Source organism: Syngnathus typhle, linkage group LG13 (assembly GCF_033458585.1).
Source record: "Syngnathus typhle isolate RoL2023-S1 ecotype Sweden linkage group LG13, RoL_Styp_1.0, whole genome shotgun sequence".
NCBI lineage: Eukaryota > Metazoa > Chordata > Actinopteri > Syngnathiformes > Syngnathidae > Syngnathus > Syngnathus typhle.
The window spans coordinates 5791222-5812035 of NC_083750.1; the positions used below are offsets into that span (position 1 = coordinate 5791222).

The 20814-nt window shown below is 39.9% G+C and overlaps 1 protein-coding gene across 6 annotated transcripts in view; it reads right to left on the reverse strand.

The window, feature by feature from the left end:
• Window positions 1–4287: 4287 nt before the first annotated feature.
• Window positions 4288–20814, reverse strand: part of rnf220a (ring finger protein 220a) — a 100751-nt gene continuing 84224 nt past the window's right edge. Inside the window, exons 4-15 of one of the 6 annotated variants that reach the window (XM_061295645.1) lie at window positions 20403–20454; window positions 19072–19167; window positions 17695–17737; window positions 16531–16577; window positions 15862–15991; window positions 12166–12358; window positions 11721–11776; window positions 11487–11601; window positions 10039–10150; window positions 7741–7935; window positions 7248–7322; window positions 4288–6074 (exon numbers count right to left, since the gene is read on the reverse strand). In XM_061295645.1, the coding sequence (XP_061151629.1) occupies window positions 6003–6074; window positions 7248–7322; window positions 7741–7935; window positions 10039–10150; window positions 11487–11601; window positions 11721–11776; window positions 12166–12358; window positions 15862–15991; window positions 16531–16577; window positions 17695–17737; window positions 19072–19167; window positions 20403–20454 (1186 nt within the window). In that variant the 3' untranslated portion in view covers window positions 4288–6002. Of the gene's footprint in view, window positions 6075–7247; window positions 7323–7740; window positions 7936–10038; window positions 10151–11486; window positions 11602–11720; window positions 11777–12165; window positions 12359–15861; window positions 15992–16452; window positions 16578–17694; window positions 17738–19071; window positions 19168–20402; window positions 20455–20814 lie in introns of all 6 variants that reach the window. The other 5 variants (XM_061295644.1, XM_061295643.1, XM_061295648.1 and 2 more) reach the window with 5 other exon arrangements.

The following is a 20814-nucleotide window of genomic DNA, read 5'->3' on the forward strand; positions in this document are numbered from 1 at the left end:
TTGTTCAACAAAACAATGTAATGTCATCAAACTTCAGTACAGTACCGTATTTTCCGCACTATAAGGCGCACCGGATTATAAGGCGCACCTTCAATGAATGGCCCATTTTAAAATTTTGTCCATATATAAGGCGCACCGGATTACAAGGCGCACCTTCAATGAATGGCCCATTTTAAAACTTTGTCCATATATAAGATATATACATTTGGCCCACGGGCCGGACTTTGGACACGCCTGCTGTAGTGGCTCAATATCGGTCCATATACGTATAAGGCGCACCTGATTATAAGGCGCGCTGTCAGCTTTTGAGAAAATTGGAGGTTTTTAGGTGCGCCTTATAGTGCGAAAAATACGGTACATTAATGCTAACATATGACGTGAAACTATAAACATAGAAACTGAAATTAACATGGATGCTAAAGTAACTTACTGTACAACACACCACACATCGTGTTCAAAACGTTCATAAGGTGGATGTCTGAAGTAGTATTAAAAATCGGTTATTGTCAGTGAACACTGCGCATACAATGCACAGATATGTACAAACAAACAGGCAACTCTCTGTCTTGCCCTCATTTCTCATTTCACACTCCTCATGGGCAGTAAGACACACAGGGCTGGCTGTTTGTGTTGTGTGACTTGTGTAATGACCAAATGATGAAATGACCGCTAAAAGACCGCTGAAAGAAATGTGCCATAGGCTAATGTACGCTTAGTGGGGAAGCCATCAAAAAGTAAGCCTGATATTGCAGCAGGTAGGAAGCTGAGAATGCATATTCAACATGGAATGCCCTGCAGTGACACATTCCAAAAGTATTGAGTCATGCCACAACAGACACCATAAACATGACAGATAAATATTTTTTAGTTGACTATTAAAATTCAAAGAATGAGACTTCAAATCAGCTCAGAAAAATACTCATACAAAACTATTGTTTTTTATTTTTTTAGAAGCTTTGGTAAACTACTAGAGCATGTCTCAGTGGGCGTGTGCTTTTCAATGTACGCAAAGACTACAACAGCAGCACTTGTGTACATTACTTTAAGTCTTCACTAACAAAGCATTGTTTGAAATGATTGTAAAAATCCCAACAAAAACAAGAATAGTTGACTCTTCCCATTTGACAAACTGACTTTAATTACAGGATTAGCACCTGTTAAATCTAAGATTTACCTAAAGTAATCCAAAAGGTAGAGGGCCTTTACAAACAGTGTAAAAAGAGTTTGCACTGTATGTTTGGACACAAGTATGAATTTAATCATAACAAGACTAGTTACGCTGCTTTTCGATTTTTTTTCCAGTACAGATGAACATAGGCAGGCTACTGTTGCGCATTGTGTTGCCTACAGTTTTGGGCAGGTCACTTCTAAAATGTAATACGTATATTTGATAGTACTAGTTACTTGCATTTGAAAGTAGGAAATATAACCATATACGGTATATAACCAATATAAGCTTAAATAAAATCATCAACATACTATAATAACTTTCACACATGGGAAAGAGAAATTTATATTTCCAACAGTGTTCCTTTTATAAGCGTAACTGATGGTTTTTTTAAAGTATAATTCATGTTAGATGTGTTAGGTAGGTGTATTAGACCTAGGTAGGTAGGTAGGTAGGTAGGTAGGTAGGTAGGTAGGTAGGTAGGTAGGTAGGTAGGTAGGTAGGTAGGTAGAAAATTGTAGAAAAATGTACCTTAGTTTAGTCATTTGTGTTTCAGTAAAACCAGCAGGTTTGTTTTGCTCAGTTTAAGTGTATTTTTCCCTCAAGGGAGAAAACTATTAAATATGCATGTTCTTTGATATTTTAATGTTTCAACATTTGGGCCAACTTTCTTGAGCTCTTGTAAGCCATTACAGATGCAAACATAGTTTGCATGCACATTTAATTTTCAGTTAAACAAAATGCTTTGATGAACTTACCAACCTTCTTGGGAAGCCTGACATCATCATGATAGTTCTTTTTACTAAGTGGGAAAGTAGGGTACATGCACCCACCAAACAGACTCACAAATGCTTAGGTCCCTTTATCTCATGTTATCATATTCCTATTTCAAGACACTGGAAACCTATATAAGACACCCACCCCTTTCGTCCCAACACGTGCATGCTGGCTTCCGAGGCCAGCGTTCTCCCCAGGGGGATCATCAAGATGAAAGACACTCTGATGATGGAGAAGGGACTTTACTTTCTACTCTTGCGACCCTTTTGTAATAATATTAAGTGGAAGAAGAAGAAGAAAAAGAAGAAGAGTAACCAAATTACCATGTTGATGTAACTTATGAATGACAAATAGCTCTGATGCAAGGCATTAACACTCAGGTACTCAAAGTTCTCCTTGCTTGTGTCATAAGGAGCTGGAGGTTATTGCAACTGCAAAATATCATGAAAAATGAAATCTTCACATGGAAGTGTTTTCGCAAGACAATAGCAAAGCAACAAGCTATACGTATTCAAGCATCTAGCTAAAGCCATTTAGCTAGAGGAAACGTGTCTAATAAATAAATATGGAGCCATCTTAGAGATGAAGAGGGGGGGTCTGAAAAAGATGTCAGATCCAATTTAGAGCAGTATAATTACAAAACAAGTATTTGAGCAAGAACAGCTGACAGACGGCTCACAAGCCAACAGCTTCAAGCGACTCGAATAGTGTTGCAGTCAGCTAGTATCAGGTTCATTTGCAAAGAGACTTTGATCGAAACCATGACAGGTGACACTGCAGCCAACAAGCCAAAAAGTATAAAATATAGCACATACGTAACAATAACGGCAGAAAGGTTACAGTGAAATGTATTAGCACATCATGTCAACACACACTTATTTGCATGCATATTTAAAAATTATTTTGTGCTTTGTGGTGGTATTTATTATTGAACATTGGTGAAGTAATTTAAGACAAAAAAAGCTTGAGAAAATGCAATTGGCAACAAAATATTTACTTGGAAATAAATGATAATTGATTGAGCTCTGATAATTATGAGTAAAACAACAAAAGATTGAATTTGTTAAATTGAATTTGTATGGACATTGGATGTTGTGTAACATTGCATTTAATTTTTTGGCTTGCAATTATGTGAAAGCAATACTTTTGGTAGGTGTTGACTGTATGAATCAAACTGAAGGCAATTTTCTAAAAAGGTTTGCATTCAGGTGAGTTGTAAGTTTTTGTCTTTTGTTTAATTTTGTTAAATGTGTCAAGAGTTAAAATCACAGGTAGGTCTGTGGGTGGCCAGGGAGGGTGCTAGAGAGTGACAAGAGGTGGCCATCACCAGCCTGCTAACTCATCAGTGTCGCAAAGAGCTACTTTTCTTAACCATCTGAAATAGCTGTGAAATAGGAGGTCATCTGCATTTGCCTCTATTTCTTTCAGGAAATCTCTCAGTAAATGGTGATGATGAGATAAAAATGCCTTTAGGTGGTTTAGGAGTTTTATTACCAAAATTTGCATTTATATTGGAGTGCACTTTTAATCTTTAAATATGGATTGAATATCGTTAAAATTATACATCGTTTTTTATTAAAGTATTCTGCATACTCGTGTTATGGTGACTTTGCCATTGAAATTGTGATTGCATGACAAGAGGGACACTTTTCCTGCCTGACATCGCCCCCATGTGGAAAGATTGAGTCACTGCTGTTAGAATTATTGCGGGCTACTGTCTATTACAAGGGAATCACGATATTTGAGTCAGATTTATTAACTTGTAAACACAGTCCCTGCTATTAAAAATGATTTTAAAAATGTCAGCATCCTTTTGCACACGTATTTAACCACATAAAACATTATTGCAATTGTTTATTTAGAAGGCTACTCGTTAAATGTGTTTTGGAAATAATGAATTTTAAAACAGGATTATTGTACAATAGTAATATTTGATATGCAGACCGTTCAACAATATAAATAATGAACATTAAAACAATACAATTTTTCGTTTTGGATGATTTGTGTCATCCACTGACATTTTGGATCAAATAAAATTGTTTTATTGTCCCTTCACCCCCTCAAAACAATTTACTGCAAATCCGCTAGATGGCGATGCTCCCTTGCGTTTAAGCATAATGTGAACGGCCAAAAGAATCCGCTTCCACTTCATATTCCCTTTCCTAGAGGAATGTGTAAAGTCACACAGTGGTTATAATCACGTACTTTCTACGTACCAAGATTTACCGTCTTCAAATTCCCAGGATCAAGAGTATTCTAGCCAGACTCAGGTTCAGCCGGCTCTCAACCTACACCCATTATAAAACAAGAGGCAAGAAACAAAAAGGCCCAAATAGGTCAAGTGAGATTTACAATCATTTAATTAATGTGAAATGTAATATACAAATGGGAAAGACATCCCTTTTCCAAGAATATACAAGACAAAATTATTGACATAATTCATGTCGTGCAAATTTGTCATCTTTGGGGCAGGTCTGAATCAACGTAAAAGCCAAGAATGAGATTGTAGATGTTTCACTCTGCTGATTATCAAATGTTCCAAGTGGTTGAAGAATACAAAATGATAATAATCAACAATAAGGATGAGCCTATTGAAATGTGCACAACGACCCGGGGGCTTGTGAACAGGACCACTCGTGTTACTTAAGAATGTTTTATTTTCTTTTTTCAGCAATTTTAACAACAATACAGACGCCACAGAATACATAGTTTTACAAACACAAAGCACACCACCACCTTGGCTGCTGCTGCCGGAGGATAAGGGGCAGGGTTAAGCTGCAGGTTGCTGCCAGTTCAGCAAGAGCTGCTCCTCTTTTTCTCGAGGCTTGCACTCATTGAACTAGAAAAGTTTGGTATCTTCAGGTTGTCTTTTTTTGACCGTTGCAGCGAAGCAGTATGAGAATGAAGGAAAATGACTTTTGGTGAGAATCATTCTGTTGAAACTTAAAGATCTGTATTTCCAAGTGAAGAGTTTTTGGAGTTGGAAAAAAAATAAATCCAAGAAAAACAAACGCAGCAGCTCAGTTCTATCGTCCTGGTTGTTTGGCGTGAAGTTGTGGAAAGTAGGAATTTCTCCCAACCATAAAAACAAACAAAAGATCATCACTTGACTTTGTTTTTAGTGCTACACTCAATTAGGTATTCTGCAGAAGTACACCTAAATCTTGACCATCTACTTTTGAGTAGTTTTATTTTTTTTTTTTCTGTACAATGAAGATGTTCAAACCGTATTGTTTTTGGAAAATACAGAAGGCTTCTTTAATTCCAGCCATTTTTTACCCAAAATATTCGGACCAAAAACGCAATTTAAATATTGTACACACCTGGGTGTCTGCTCAGAAAACTGTATCCATTTGTGTTCCGTGCGTGTACCCCAAAATGTTTAAACTCTAACTTTGTAAACATACACAACCGTAATTACATGTGCTTGAATTGCATCTTCAATGGGGGATTATGCATTCCTTAAAAAACAAACAAAAAAGAGGTAGGGGATTATCTAGACACGAGGCAGAGCACGGGTCCACCTCGCGACTATGACTGGGAGATTCTTCTTAGCTGGTCTGAAAGCTCAGTTGTTATGTACTGGCCTCTTCTAGAATTTTGTTTCTGCATACACAAGGGATATCAATTTTTTTTTCTGGTCAACCTATGAGTGGAGTCCACTGGGATGTTGAAAAAGGGCACATGATCAGTTTTGAGGGTCTGGTTGGTCCGAATTTTTTAACATGTCCATCTGCGGTTGAGCTAATAGTTTTCAGCAGGGCTAAAGTGGGTGAGTCACATGTGTGAGGATATCCGCCGAATAACTGTCCATCGGTAGATGACATCCAATATCGTGGAGGAACGTCCAGTCTCCCCATGTTACTGTGGGAAGGTGCGCAAGGGCGGCAAGAGACGGTGAGCGCTGCTCGTGTCCTTTGTTCAGTCTAGTCAGCTCAACTTCTTTTTTTTTTGGGAAGGTTTGGCATCAACATCCTGGTCCACAGAATTGCCGGGGTGGGGTAAACAAAATGACAATGAAATCCACGGTGGTGGCCGATGCATGGAGGTGCTCTCTTTACAAGTAGACACGCCGCAGGTCCCCGGGTGAGGTGATGGTGTTGCACTGAGGGCACAACTTCTTGTTCCCCTATGGACAATTGGCAAAAAACACTTTGACTTCAACACCTTACCAGATAAATTGGAGTTCGAGCTAACCAAATATGTGGCGACATGGATGTATAGAACAGAACGATTGCTTTTAGCAAGAAGGAGCATGCACAGTGTGCTTTCAGTGTGAAACTGCAAATCCGGCCCTTCTCTCGGCAGGAGGTTTTCTGCCTCTGATAATACGTTTCAAGTTGGCAAACATCATGGTAGCAGTTTTTTTTTCCAGCTTGGAATCATTCTCTGGTGGGAGGACGACAGAGGAGTTTGTGCCAGTCATGCTGCGTTCCAGCCGCTTTACTTTGCTGTGCTTAAAGCAGCGAGGGGCTGGGCAGGCGTTAACTAGAGTCTGCAGCATTCACTTTGATCCACAGGGCCCTCAAACTTTTATAGCTGTCTCCGGGCTAAGAGTTTAATGTTCCATTATTAGACCAGTGGCGGTAGCACGCACGAGCAGATTCGCGGGTATAAGGTAGATAGAAACATAAGGCCTCATTTAAGGTCTTATTTATACGCTCTAAATGTCTCTTTGGTAATCAAGCGACAGGAAATAAAGTCAGCTGACTGCAGCTTAAAAAAATATATATATATATATTATTTTTTTTGGCCACTCTTACCAAATGCATTGTTAGACTACCTCAAGCAGTGGTCAGCAATGCATTTTGCAAATGGGCCAAGTGGAAAAACTGGAAGACTTGCCAAGGGCCAAGCCAACATGGTAACCTCCACTTTCACCAATATGACCTTGTTTCAATAAAAAGCTATGTGTAAATATGGTATGTAAAAAATGATAAGCGATCATTGAAATTAAAACTTTAAACCTTTTATGCACCAACTACAAATTCATATTATACGTTCCTAGTCTAGACTTTCAAGTACAGATGAATGGACAATATAATGTCAACAGTGATGTATAAAGATTAGTGCCATTTCTCCCCCACCCTTTGTTTCATTCTAGACAGACCTGGGCATAGATACGAAGCCGGCAAATCGAGCATCCGATCAATACATACGATTTGAAAAAAAATTCTCAAGAAATATTTTTAACTGTGAAAGGTTACCCTCAGTTTTCTTGTTATAGCTGTATAAGAAGGATTCTAGACAAATGTCTATTGACTGACTGATGACAACCTGTGTGTGTCCATGTGAGACATACCAGAGTCCTGAGCCAGCATTCTTCACAGTGGACATGCCAGCACTGTATGGAGGTGAGTGGCATCGTGTAGGAATCCTGCAGAGACAGAAACAAGAGGGGTTGGCTCAAAATCCGTAGGACACCATCACGTCAGTCATCTCGGTAAAAAAACATAACAAAAAAAAACAGAACAGCACTGTACGACAAAGACCAACTCTGACCAATTGGGTGCATGACACCACTGACCATGACGCGACAGTATCATCAGCCACAGAACCATTAAGCAAGGCAGCATGGAGGGGAGGCATTTGAGCAGCGACCCGCGTCGGGTCGTTAATGCACACACACGCACAGACAATATCAGGCAGGCAACAAGCGGCGGGCGCAGGCTGAGGGAGAAGATGAGGGAGACAGCCATGAATGAATCCAATCTTATTGGTGCTTGTTTGTTTTTCTCTCAAAAGGACGGAGAAATGAGGGAGGAGGTGGTCAAGAGAGGGCGGGAAAGCCTTACCCTCCGTAGAGGCTGTGGAAGGAGCCTCTTTATGCTGCTGCCGTAGCCACCAATCACAAGGCCCCTGTACAGGTAGTACAAGCCAAGGGGAAGGGATTTAGGCTGCCTCTCTCTGACCTCACTGGCCAAAGGGCGGGGCCCTGGCCATGCCCCTAGTCTCTTGATTTCCACACCTGACTGGATAGCAGGCTTCCTCTGCGGAAGGGAAGGATGAGGGTGTTGGGGGAGGAAAGGGGGCGAAAGGTGGCAGCACAGAGGCGGCTTGTCGTGATTGCACTCGCATACGTGCGCAGTGCACTATGGATACAAAACACCAAAGTCTCATTCAGATGAGAGCATGTATACTAGTGAGAGCCGGCCAGTGAGGACACAGCAAATAGAATATTTTTAAGGACACGTATCCTCCATCCCGAAGAAGGTTTTCTCGATAAATGAGACCACTTAATGTTACTGAGCAGAAATGACATCACTCACAAAACTGCATTTAATGAATTAACACAGCAGATGATGTAAAGATAGGACAATTACCTCGTATTGACGTTACACTTTTAAAATAAGCGCCTTGATTTGATATGGTCTTACTTTCCAACCAGGAATTTGAACCATTATTTAGTTGACCATAATCATTGGCATTATTGAACAGGGACATTGTGATAAGGCTGCTACGAGGGGTGCGCATCTCTCCAAGACGATTCGATACTAGGGGTGTGATAAGATTAATAGGGAGGTTCAATTTACAAGTGGAACCATTTGATTCTTTTTGATCCACTGGGAGAACAATTTGATATGATATGTCTCGGTTTCAGTATGATGCAATGAGTTTCTTCTTGTCATTCTACACACCTATGAATGAAATTGCCAGTAATTTAACTGGCATTTGTTTTATTTAAAAAAATCTCTTCAATAAAGGTTCAGTCGATTGCAAATTAATATATTTTAATTAGATAGAAAATTAATTAATATATTTTATTCGCATCTTTTAAAGCAGATTTTTCACTTCAAAAGTCACAGTCTGCAGACTTTTTATATATCCACTGTATTTGTCTTTTTATGCATGTGAGCCCAAATCCTTGTTCATAATGAAAGACGGTGACAGATGGTAAGGAGAGCGGAGGCATGTGTCCACAGCACATTGCATGATCAATTATCGCCCGGGGCACCAAGCGACCTTTAGGAAGTGCAAGCGTCTGTAATTACCCATGCACACACAAGCACAAGCACAAGATGTGGCCGCTGCAGTGTCTCCACAAGTGAAGCATGTCAAAATGGGTACTTGACACAAACACTTTCCCCAAAAAAATAAATAACAAAAAAAAAAAGAAACAAGGGGGGGGGGGCTGCAGTCTGTAGGTACAATCAAATGACGCAAAACATCCACTGAACTGACAATATGTCCCGTATATGTTATCACCACAGATGAGCATGTAGCCTTTATCATTGATCTGTGAGGCTAATCAATCCTGACCACAAACATGAGGTCTCTTTTTACCTGACAGCGCAATTTCATCAACCTCCTAAAGACGGGAATCATCCAATTTGTTAAGTATTGATGTATGCTGACCACACTAGTTCAGTGTTTGAGAATGTCTGTGTGGTAAATAGTAATGTACAATATTTTTTTGATGAGAGACTCAGATAGAATTGGCAGTTAGTTTAATAAATGTGCATACAAATGTAAACATACTGGGTCCACTGCACAGTACATTGTTGGCCAAAGTAGTTTCTCATTTAAAGGTTTTCTATTTATTTGTTATCTATTTATTTGCATGAGAAGGATATAACCAGCAGATTTCTTTCTTTTTTTTAGGTCACGGTATTTGGCAATTATTGGATCGTGTCAGTTTTGCTAGCAGAAATTCCCCGTGCAATACTGGTACCATTACTTGGTGCATCACTATGCTGTACTCACGTTGAAATGGCGTTTCCACCCAGACTTTTTATTTTGACATATTTTCATTTTTTGGAAAATCCGGTCATGTTGCCACGGGAAGCACTTAAGTTACACAAAGTCATGCAGCTTTCCAACAGCCATCACAACACACAAAACACCACCATACCATTGCAGCCAAAGAATCAGAAAACATCTATCACAAAGTGGGTGAGGAACCTAAGTGGGGAAACTACCACACTTGTGTTTTGTCGCATAATAGTCCAACCTTGAGAAACACCTCCCTTAAAATCTTGGGTTGTCAGTTACAGGTCACAAATGACCTGACAAAGTGCTAGTAAGCCCGAACTAAACGGTGCTCCATCAGACAAAAAAAAAAAAGTCAATCACCAACTCTACTCTATACTCACCATGCAAATGAGACACTTGTATCGGTCTCCTCTCAGTATCTGCTTCTCCAACTCTCTGATTCGAGCTTTCAGAGCCTCCATGGTGGTAGCTGTGGACTCATCTTCAGTTACTCTGAGAAAACAAGAGAGGGAGAAAAATATATTTAGGCGCAGGAGGAAAAAAAATAATAGAAGATGCCTTAAATTGGTGCAATTAAGAGCATGAAAATAGGCAATTTATTGGGAGACATCTGTCATGACAACTGAATCTTGGTCCTAACTTTAAACAAATTTATAATTATAACAAACGTATGCCGTACCTCATCTTCAAAGCAAAACTAACATTTACTGCCTAACTGAATGAAAGCCTGACTCACTAACCTTCCCTTTTAAACTTTGTTACCCTCTACTCGTATTGCTTGTAAAAGACCATTTTAGCCCATTAGCCTTGATTAGCCTTCTATCTTATAAAGCATTAGTGGTCACCGTGAACCGGCCGGGTAAGTCTGTCTGTCCTCAAGACAGAGCTTTGACTTTCTTTAGAGAGCTATTAAATTCTTTTAAATGTTAATTGTCAACAAAACATTTGTAAGTGGTTTTATTGTTTCTTGTGTAAAACCAGGCTGCGGTCAAGAGTTATCAAGGGTTTGAATCAATTGTTACAGATTAGTCAATTATTTACAGAATGGTAGCCCCTCATCTACTGTCTTACAACATTTCAGCCTTACTCATATTAAAAAGAAAGAAAGAGAAGGAAATAAAATGGCAATATGTCTGCAACAAAACGAAGATTTTAAGAGAAAGGCCTCCAGAGAAACTGTATCCGAGCCAGAAGGAGGAGGAAGCGGGCTAGCAAGCTAGCTTCATCACTTGGAAATTGGGGACCGATTCAATTATATGTGGAAACCACATGGAAATCTCTCTCCATTGTTCCAAAGTACCAAATTTGGCAGCAATCACAATGGCGGCATTGGAGGGGCCATTTATCTTGGGGGGCAAAGGGCATCTAAGGGACTCTGCACATGTGGCTGTGGATGCGTGTGTGTGCATGAGAGCTCATTTATCTTGCAGGAGAATGAGCAAGGGAACGTGGATGCCCGCGGGAGGCAACCAGATCATTACCCATCTGGGATCAGAAAGACAAGAGATGGAAACGGGGGGAGAGCTCACGAAAGCTGCATTGTGAAAAGCCACACACACGCACATACACACATCAGTGTAACCAAAGAAGACAAATCTCATTTTCATTTAGGGATGGAGGGGAAACTAGTGAGCCGGGGAATGGTTGGAGCAAGCCATCTGAATGCTTGTTCCAATGCAATAAGTCAGCTCCTACTTTAACTGAGATTAACGCTTGGTTCACACGGCAAGATTTGAAAATATTGGGCCAACTTCCAAAGTATGACAGACCTCACACGTGATGAGTTTACAAATAATTACAAATAAAAGTTTGTAGCCCAAAAACGTACTTCTCAATCTCACTGTTTTTACAGGTGCGTGGGACGCAGGCGGCGGAAGGAGTGGAGGACGACGGAGTGCTTGGCTCCATTTTGCAGCTCTCACCATTGCTCGTTGATGGCATCTCTGTTAACACATACCAAGCCATGAATGACATTGCTTTTTTAATTAACAAGTAGACCAATGTCAAAAAGTTGTTGCTGATGTATGTAATATTAGCGCAATTTCACATTTCGCCTTCTTACCATCACTCGCCCATTTGGAGAACTCGGGCGTTATTCTGTTTGAGGGCATGCCTCCGCTGCAACAGAAAAAAAATGCTTGTTTTATTAACAGAAAAGATAAAAAACGAATCATTTAAAAGAAAAAAAAAAACATGCCTTTTTCCCCAAATAAATCAGATAATTTAATTTTCACCTACATTGTATTTTAATAAGAATCTAAAACAACCATTGATTTTCTAGATTAAATAAAAAGGTCTTGTTTTCTGTAAACTCCTTTTCAAACAGAATCAAACTGTCAAGTGACAATTAAAGTCCAGCTACTAGAAAAAGGCTTTCCACACGATTGTTGGGTTATCAATATGCTATTTCATGCTTACTATTAGTTTGTAGCATCAAAAATAACAGTTCAATTTTAAGTTTACTCCACACTATACAATTGTTTTTGTGTGTGTTGGTGGATTCATACTTGAGCACAGCTCCCCGTAATGCTTCTCGCTCTCTGGCTTCTCCTTGGTCCTCTCCAGCTCCCGAACATGGGATGATGTCAGCCTCGGTGTACTGCGCTTTGCCGTACTCCAACGTGTCGTCTCCATCGACGTCAAGGTCTGCGTCGCTGTCTGCACCACTCTCTTTAATACTGCATGTCGCAAAACCGGTGGCTTTGGAAGAGTAAAACAAAAAACAATACATCAAATGGAGCGATGAGTAAAATTACGTACCAAATTTAAATTATTTTCCCAAAAAAGTTAGCAATCGATGCTCATTTACTAGAGTGATGGAAAACTCTTGTCTCGCTTGTCCTGAAGGGAAATCAATACTTTAGAACAGGACAAAATGGTGGTCACGGAAGACGATGGAGACTAAGACAACTGTTAGCTTACTGCTGGTGACCTGACGACGGCTGAGACCTCAACAATCAATCCTGGCAAGAGGACGCATTGTGTGTACGTAAGTGCGTGCGCGTGTGTGAGCGTGGCACATCTATAAACCCAGTGATAAACGACCGGACAAATCCTCACAGGTGACTTCAGCTCCACTTAGTCGCAAAGCCTGATGTGTGTGTGTGACCATCACTCAGTGAATTCTTCCAAGTGTTTGTTTCAGTCTCTGCCTCTGTCACTACCTGCCTCCATGACTCCTCCATAGTGTGTGTCTGCCTCCTTTCAGCCCAAGGTAGGGGTGCGAGTGTGTACTTGGGTTTCGGAGTGTGACTGACACTCAGACTGTCAATTTCCACACTTGAAGCTGTGTGTGTTATGTGGACTGGAGATGCAACCCGTGACAAGCTAGACAACCATCTTATTTAAACCTGTCCCAATTTCTACAAGCGCTCAGTTGGACTAGTGTGCGCGAGAGAGACGTGGGTAAGACCATGGACAGACTTGACAGTGTTGACAGCCATCTTATTTAACTTGCACTCCCAGTCTACAAGTCTCATTGCAACATTGTGTATTTTTCAAACAAACTACTGGGGCTTGTCTTCTGAATTTTGCAAGGATTTCAGCCTCTGATGCTTCTTTTGATAGGAACAAACGAAGCAGAGTAAAGCTTCTTTAAATCAACACAAAATGCCAAAGGATGTGAGCATGGATGAATGTGATCTGTAAAAAAAAATAATCGATGGCCAAGAGGCATGGAGCAAATTTATGACAGGATAATAATGATTCTGAAACAACTCTCATGACAGTGTGAAAGGTTATCAGCAACATCTCGTCTTCTTCGATAACATATTTCAATGCTTATATGCTAATTTTATACAAACACACATCTCAGCAGGCTAAATATGCAGCGGTGCACTGAAGAGTGTGGCCTTTTTTTGCTCTTCATGTGTGTGTGATAAGTCTTTCCAATGCTCCTATCCGTCCCTCTAAGCAGTCTTGGCAGGCCAATCTAATCTAGCAGGTTCAGGTCAGCCCCTCTCTAACTGCCTTTCACTCACATTATGCACTGTCACCACTCACCCTTGACCTCTTTTTTATCTCCCACCTCTCTTCCTCAGCTCCTCGCAACAACTGATCTCACCTTCGTTTTTTGAATGACCATCTCTTCTTTCTGCTTTTGCATTGTTCTTTGATTAGTCTAATCCTTCATTAAGACCCGTCATCTTCATTCTCTTCAAATCAAATTTGTTCTTAATGGTCCTCCCGCCCAGCACCGCTCAATAAACAATTTCTAAGAGTCGATAAAGTACTTAACACAGCAGTTTGTCTCATTGTAGAATATCGCCTGAGACAAAACAGTCCAATGATCTGAGGAGTAGATATGAATCGCTAGGATGGAGGAATCAGGCCAATCTGTCTAACGTGCAACATCCCGTTACCATAGAAATTATCAGGACCCCCCTACTTTAGACAGTCTGAGATGGGGGTGTCAAAGGTCATCACACCATCTTCCTGCCCTTTACAGGTCAGAAGGAGGCGCGAGAGATGAGTCAAGGCACAAAGATATAAGACGGTCATCTTTGAAGTCAATTTACAAAGAAGAGATTTCTCCACATTCTGAACCCCTCTTGGCCCTGTCGATCGGAAATAATCCCCTTCTTTACTGTCTCTCGGGACGGGCTGATATCAAATTTAAGGATTTGTCTGTCCCGTTCTCTCTCTTTGTGCCACACTTGAATGATATTTGTCGGTTGACGGCTTAAAAATGTGAAAAAGCAAGCTTGTTTCTGTGTGGAAGAATTTGAGGTTCCTGACCTCAATAGCATTAACCGTCTTTTGGATTAACTACTGTACAGCAGAACCTCTAGTTTAATATCATTAGCTTTTCTAGGTGATACAAAATTTTGTGCATCAGGAGGCAATGGAGAAACACTTTTTTAATTCTTACACCAGTATGCTGAATGTAGTTGTTCAATTGGTGGCTGGCCCCGCCCGTGTTTCTCTTTAATGAGTCAGTCCCATCTCGGATTGATTTTCTTTTTTTTTTAAACCTCAAAAGGACACTTAAATGCCGACCGACTCCATGATTGCAGAATAATTGCTCCTTGTAGATGTACTAAATGTGGAAAAAAATGTGCAGATTATCTCCAGCACATACTTCCCGTTTTATTTTGACTTCATAAAGGCTGCAAAGGCCAAAGGTGAGAAACAGCGGGCAGGCTGGATGTGGCCCGTGGGTCTTACTTTGCCCAGATGTGCTGTAAGTCTAAGATCATCCATGAAAGTCAATTGGTCTGGGAAAGAAGGAGCACACCAAAACGAAGTGCACCGCTGTCCATGGTGCATCTTCTTATGAAGATAGCAACAAAGAATAGGTCTTTTTAATCTGGCTAAACCCCCGCGAGGACCAAATTCTGTGAAGTCGTCAACTTTACAGAATTGAATCTTGTTCGATTTCCTCCTGTCTGCCTTTTTTTTTTTTTTTTTGCTTTGACAGGATAGTGTTTTCTATGTCTTTATTCCTCACGCATTGAAAAGGGGCTTGTCAAAGCAATTGGACCTCTCTTCATCTTGCCAGCTGAGGACACTCCAGCCAGCATCTCCATCCATCGGGTCACACGTTTGTCCTCGAGAGGGTTACGGATTTTGCGCTCTCTTGGAATTATCGCGTAGCTTTCATGACAAAAATCCAACTTCTGAGCTTTTTTTCCCTCTGCACGTGCGTATGTGTCCATGCTTTTCAAGTCCTTCTCCCCAGGCCACATCAGTTATCCGTGCCACATCACAAGATGCCCTATTAAGAGTGCGGCAGAAGGGTCCAGTGTCTGCTTGTTTACAAACACTCAAGAGAGTCGGAGGAGGAAGCATGAAGGAAATGGATGGCTGGCTGGCTGTGGGAGCCACCCCCCTAACCCTTGCGCTCTTTAGTGTGGTTTAACTGAGATCCCACCTTGATCTGTCGTGTCTGCTTCCCACGGGTAAGAAACAGGTGATTTGGTATGTGTGTGTAAAAAATAAATGTGGACAAGATGAAAAGGGGGAAACCAGCAGGAGAAATAACATCTTAAACAAGGTTCCCAATCTCAGCAGTTGGTTTTTCTAATTCTTCAATAAGCAGGTCATAAGAGTTGTCCACAAAAATGGAGGATCCCACCTCCCTCCCATCAAGACAATATACATTTCAAAAATGCCTCTCGTTATTTCTTGCCCAAATTATTATGATTAATGTGGAAGCCCACTTAATAAGATGGTTGACGCTTGACAGAAAAGAAGGCCCGTACCTCTGAAGCCTCCCTCCAGAAGTGCAGTAGCTCTGATCCTCTTCTGTCCCGCCCACTCGTACTCTTCAAAACCACGTCCACTGTCGCCGTCCATATCCACGGAGTCGTCATCGCCTAGCACACCCTCACGCTGACACAAGACGGGCGCATGTTATTGATGTCATGCGATATTGTCACACTCCAAATTAAATTGCAACATGGTACGGTGTTGAGGTGCAGTGTTTGGTGTTAGTCTGTCTACAACTAAATAAATTGTTGAAAAGTGAGATACGGAAAGGTGACCACTCAATATTGTTGTTAAAAAAGAGCAGCATGCCATTAGACAAGATGCACATACATCACCAGGGATGAAGCACAGGAAGAAAGAAATTTCATTTTTAAGGACGGTCATTTCAATCGAATGGACTTATCCCCAACATGATGTGTAAGCAAGCTCACCATTTGGAATTAGGATAGTTTGATGACTACAGAAACCACAAGGCGCTACTTGGTCGAGGCTAATGAAGAGAAGTGAGTGGGGAGCTTTGAAAGGAAGTTAAGAAGGTGGGCAGGCTGTCCGACTGTAAGCTAGGTGGGCCTAAATTTTACTACCTGGATGAGGCATTGTTCCACATGCCTACTCATCTCCTCCTCGCTCCCAGCCAATGGGGCACTGCACAGCGGACATACCTGGCCCCCATCCTCAGGCTTCCTCCTCTTCATCTTTCCTATACGGGCTGGAAGGCACAAAAAGAGATCGAAAATTCAAATTTGACAAAACAAGACAGCAACCGGACAATTTTGTCTACCCCTTCCTCATCTCTTTCACACACACTTAATTAGAAATTTAACAGAGCAGAGCAGCCGTCATTGCGCCCAAAGACGTTTTTGTCTTAACTAGAAATGGCACACAGGGACATTAATTTTTAGCGAGCTTGAAGAAAAGAAGCGGCCGGAGAAACGGCGGCCGGGGCAATCCGAGTCTGGGAGGGGGGGCGAGTCGGTGAAAGGCTGTAGGGAAAGAAAAGTGAAGATGGTCGGGGGGAAAAAAGTGATGCTAATAGAGGAGAGCGTTGTTAAATAGAGAGGGGAAAAGGCTGCTAATTACATTCAGCAAGGCTCTCTGCCCTGCCTCCTAGCTATTAGGCCAAACATGAGAATGATTCCTGGTTGCACATGAAGGCAGACAAGTAATGGAGGGTGATGCTTACATTTTAGGGCAACTGTCATGTGCTTTAAAAAGGAATTCTTCCGAAAAGTACAAACTATTAAGCAAATACAGTTAAAATGAACGTCCATGTATTTTATTATAGTGCGAACCTCACTACTTTTTGTTGAAGGACAGTAACTATGATGCCAGTCAACACAACATATGATAAAGAATTTTTTTGACAGCTTGTGTGATGACGTCATATAATATAGAAAAGAAAGAAAAAAACATTAAACATTTGCGCGGAAAACGGATTCTGTTTCTGGACTTTGTTGATGCTTATTTGCAAAAGTGTATTTACATGAGACATTCTGGAATAAAAACCAACAAACACAATTTCACGCTGGATTTACACTGCAAATTAATCTGAAATCTGACTGGAATCAGGCCTCTGTCAAATGTGGATTTTTTTAAAAGTATATATATACTCTATAATAACATACTGTAACAATGTAAATATAATAACACATTATAAATATTGTTCATTTCTGTACCTGCTGCTATGCAATATTTTTTACGTGTTAAGTCACGTGTCGCTTGAATTGTAAATTTGGAGAAAAAATAAATCCCATTGATTCAAAATAAAGTGTAAATCCACATTAGGTTTCAAGTCAAAAAAAAAAAGTGACCTTAAGTGTACGTACCATTCAGCCGTGTTTGTCTGTTTGCACGAACTCGTAAAAATGTCTGCAAGCAGAAGAAAGAATGCAAAGAAAAGAAAACATTAGAGAAGTAGGCAACAATCGATTGAAATAACAAGTAGAAATATGTCTCAAAGGAGTGAGATTGCTTAGGATTCGAAATGCTTGAGCGCTCAATTTAAGATCGAGAATGTGTGAAACCTACTTCTCGGTTGCCTTCCACCTCTTCCATTCCAATCGCGCTCCACGCACATTAAAACTTATTGCGGGAACCCAGATAAGTGTGTTTCCAAATTCCGCACACTAGGGCAAACATTATGCGGCGTTTATATTTTACAACGGATGGGAAAGGATTGAAACTGCCGCTCGTTTAGCGCAGTGAAAGGGACACACGGAAGCCATGTTGGGTTGTTGTGATCATGTGACATCCGCAAACGGAAGCTGTTGCCACGTATTATGGCCACTAGAGGGAAGCAAAGCCTCTAATTCGTGAGCAACAGTCCAGTGGCCCAAAATGCTCAGCTATTTTGATGCCTTTAACAACTACTTTTCAAATACTGTAACTAATTTAATAAACATTTACTTTATTAAAACAAATTAAAAATTTACTATATACTAATTTAACAAAGTTTATCCTTCATTGCCTGGTTGGTAAGATTCCAAGGTGGCAAGAGGTCGGGTACATATTACAACTATAGAAAATGAAGGGTCTTCATTCCTCAAAAAAAAAAAACATTTGTTGAAAAATGATATATGTATATTTTAGAAGATGGGAGGAAGATAAACAGTTTTGCTCTACAGTTTCTGACCAACTGCAACCCTTTAGGTAGAGGCTAACTCCTACTACTACTAATATATCATAATCAAACATTCATTGAATGATAGTGGACTGATCTGTTTTCTTTTTTTTTTTTCAGGGGGGGAGCAGGGAAGATTGAGGTAGACTGACAGCTAAAGAGAAAGGTGGTGGCAAACTCTTGCCATTATGCTTCATTTTCAGAGTGTCCATTGACTTAATCATTTGTATAATATAAGGTGATTTCAGCAGTTTCACTTAATGAGAAAATCTACTTTATAGCTATAAGGCCTTTATGAGCTGTGTCTTTTAGAACGTATGGCTGTAACGTCTGTGGGGACTTAATAGATCTTATTTTATGGTGTAGGGGTGAAACCCACTTAACTTAAAGATATATCATGGCCTGTTAAACAAACTGAACAAACTTTGATGTGAAAAAAATCACAAAGGAAATTAAAACTTTTTAAAATCCGATTGAGTAATCATCAACTAATCAACGGATTAATCGATTATTAAAATATTCATTAGGTCCAGCCCAAAAGCCCTACAAACATTGTGTGTGTATTTGTTTTCGTGTATGTGACCTGATATCTGTCCGAGTGGTGGGCGTCGTCAGACGACAATGGCGAGACCACGGGAGACTCTCCCTCGCGCTTGATGTGCACTGATAACAGCATTGACTAGACAGGGAGAGAAAAAAAAATATATATATAACATGTCCACTCAAATGATTTTACTGTATTGTCAGCATACACAACAATGCAACGATATTTTATGTCGCTTTTTTTTAAAGAGATAAATTGCACTTCACATGCACACGTGTGCTCTATAGCACATCAAGTCCACACAGTACAGAGCAAAGTTGTCATCCAAGACTTCTTAAATAGAAAGTAAATGGATGCCCTTGCAGAATTTCAGGAATGTCTCAAATGCATGGGAGCAATGCGTGATAATGACTGTAACCTGCCTGCCTCTGTCTATAAAATGACTTCCACTGATGAGATTTAATGTTTATGGGATGTTAAAGGGAGTCAAGGAAGGAGGAGAGATTGATGAGAGAAGATGACGGTATAACCGGGGGAGGAGGGTTAAATATCCAAAAAGGTGGGGTATAAATGTCTGACACTGGACAATCGTAAATCTGTCTTCCGCACGCACACGCAAACACACACACAAACTGATATCCACATGAACCATTGTGACAAAGATAATCCAGTGAATTCCTCAAGGAGGTAACAACAATCTTCATTTTTAGCAGTGGGTGTGCTTCTGTTTCATATGTGCCTGTCAATGAAATATTTGTATTTACAGTCATCTTCTATTAATTACATGACTCAAAGGCTTAAGTACTCAAAAGCATTAATTTAATAATTATGTCAGATATAACCATAGCTCAGTGCTGCTCGCTGTAATAAATTGGATTAATTACTTAGTCAGGTTTAAAAAGGTCAGGAATAATTTACTTTGGGAGCTTGGAAAATATGCTGGAGTTGTATTTTGTGCGAATGACATTTAGTAACAAGATTCTTCATAAGAATGTGATGATGCATATTAATTAATTTTATTTTGTCATGTGGTGGCACAAAATAGAATCATTTTTTTCAAGTAGATGTAGTCTAATGTAACTGGATCCAGATATTACTGTATTTTGTCCAATCACTTGAAATAAAATTGAATAAAGTCAACACATTATTTTTATCAGTGGCTGTGACTAGAAATATATCATATACATAATGTCGAACAATAACAACCTTTTATTTCACTTTATCAGAACTGGATTACTGTGTATTTTACTTCCAGCATTTACCTCCTAAACTCCTTTTGACAAATGATGGCAGTCTTCACTTCTGTCTTTTTTCCTGTGGCAAAACGTCTCACTTGTTTTGTTTAAAAAAAAAAAGTGCATTGATCTCACCTTAGGAGTTCCTGGAGTGACTGCTCCATCCTTTGGCGAAGGGATTTTACTGCTGTTGGAAAAAGAAAACAGTTATTTATATAAATTAATGAATCTCAACTGTTATTTCTGCTTGACTTTACCCTTAAAACCAATGTACTTTTTAAATAATACACAGTCAGTGTGCATAAATATATATATATATATATATATATATATATATATATATATATATATATATATATATATATATATATATATATATATATATATATATATATATATATATATATATAACACTATGTATTCATCCAGACCGTTCTACTTTCACCATCACTTGAAATGCTGTTTGGATATGCATTTTTAGTGTGTATTGAATGCATGTGTTGCGTGTGTATATTGTGTGTGTGTGACAGCTTCACCTCCACCAACA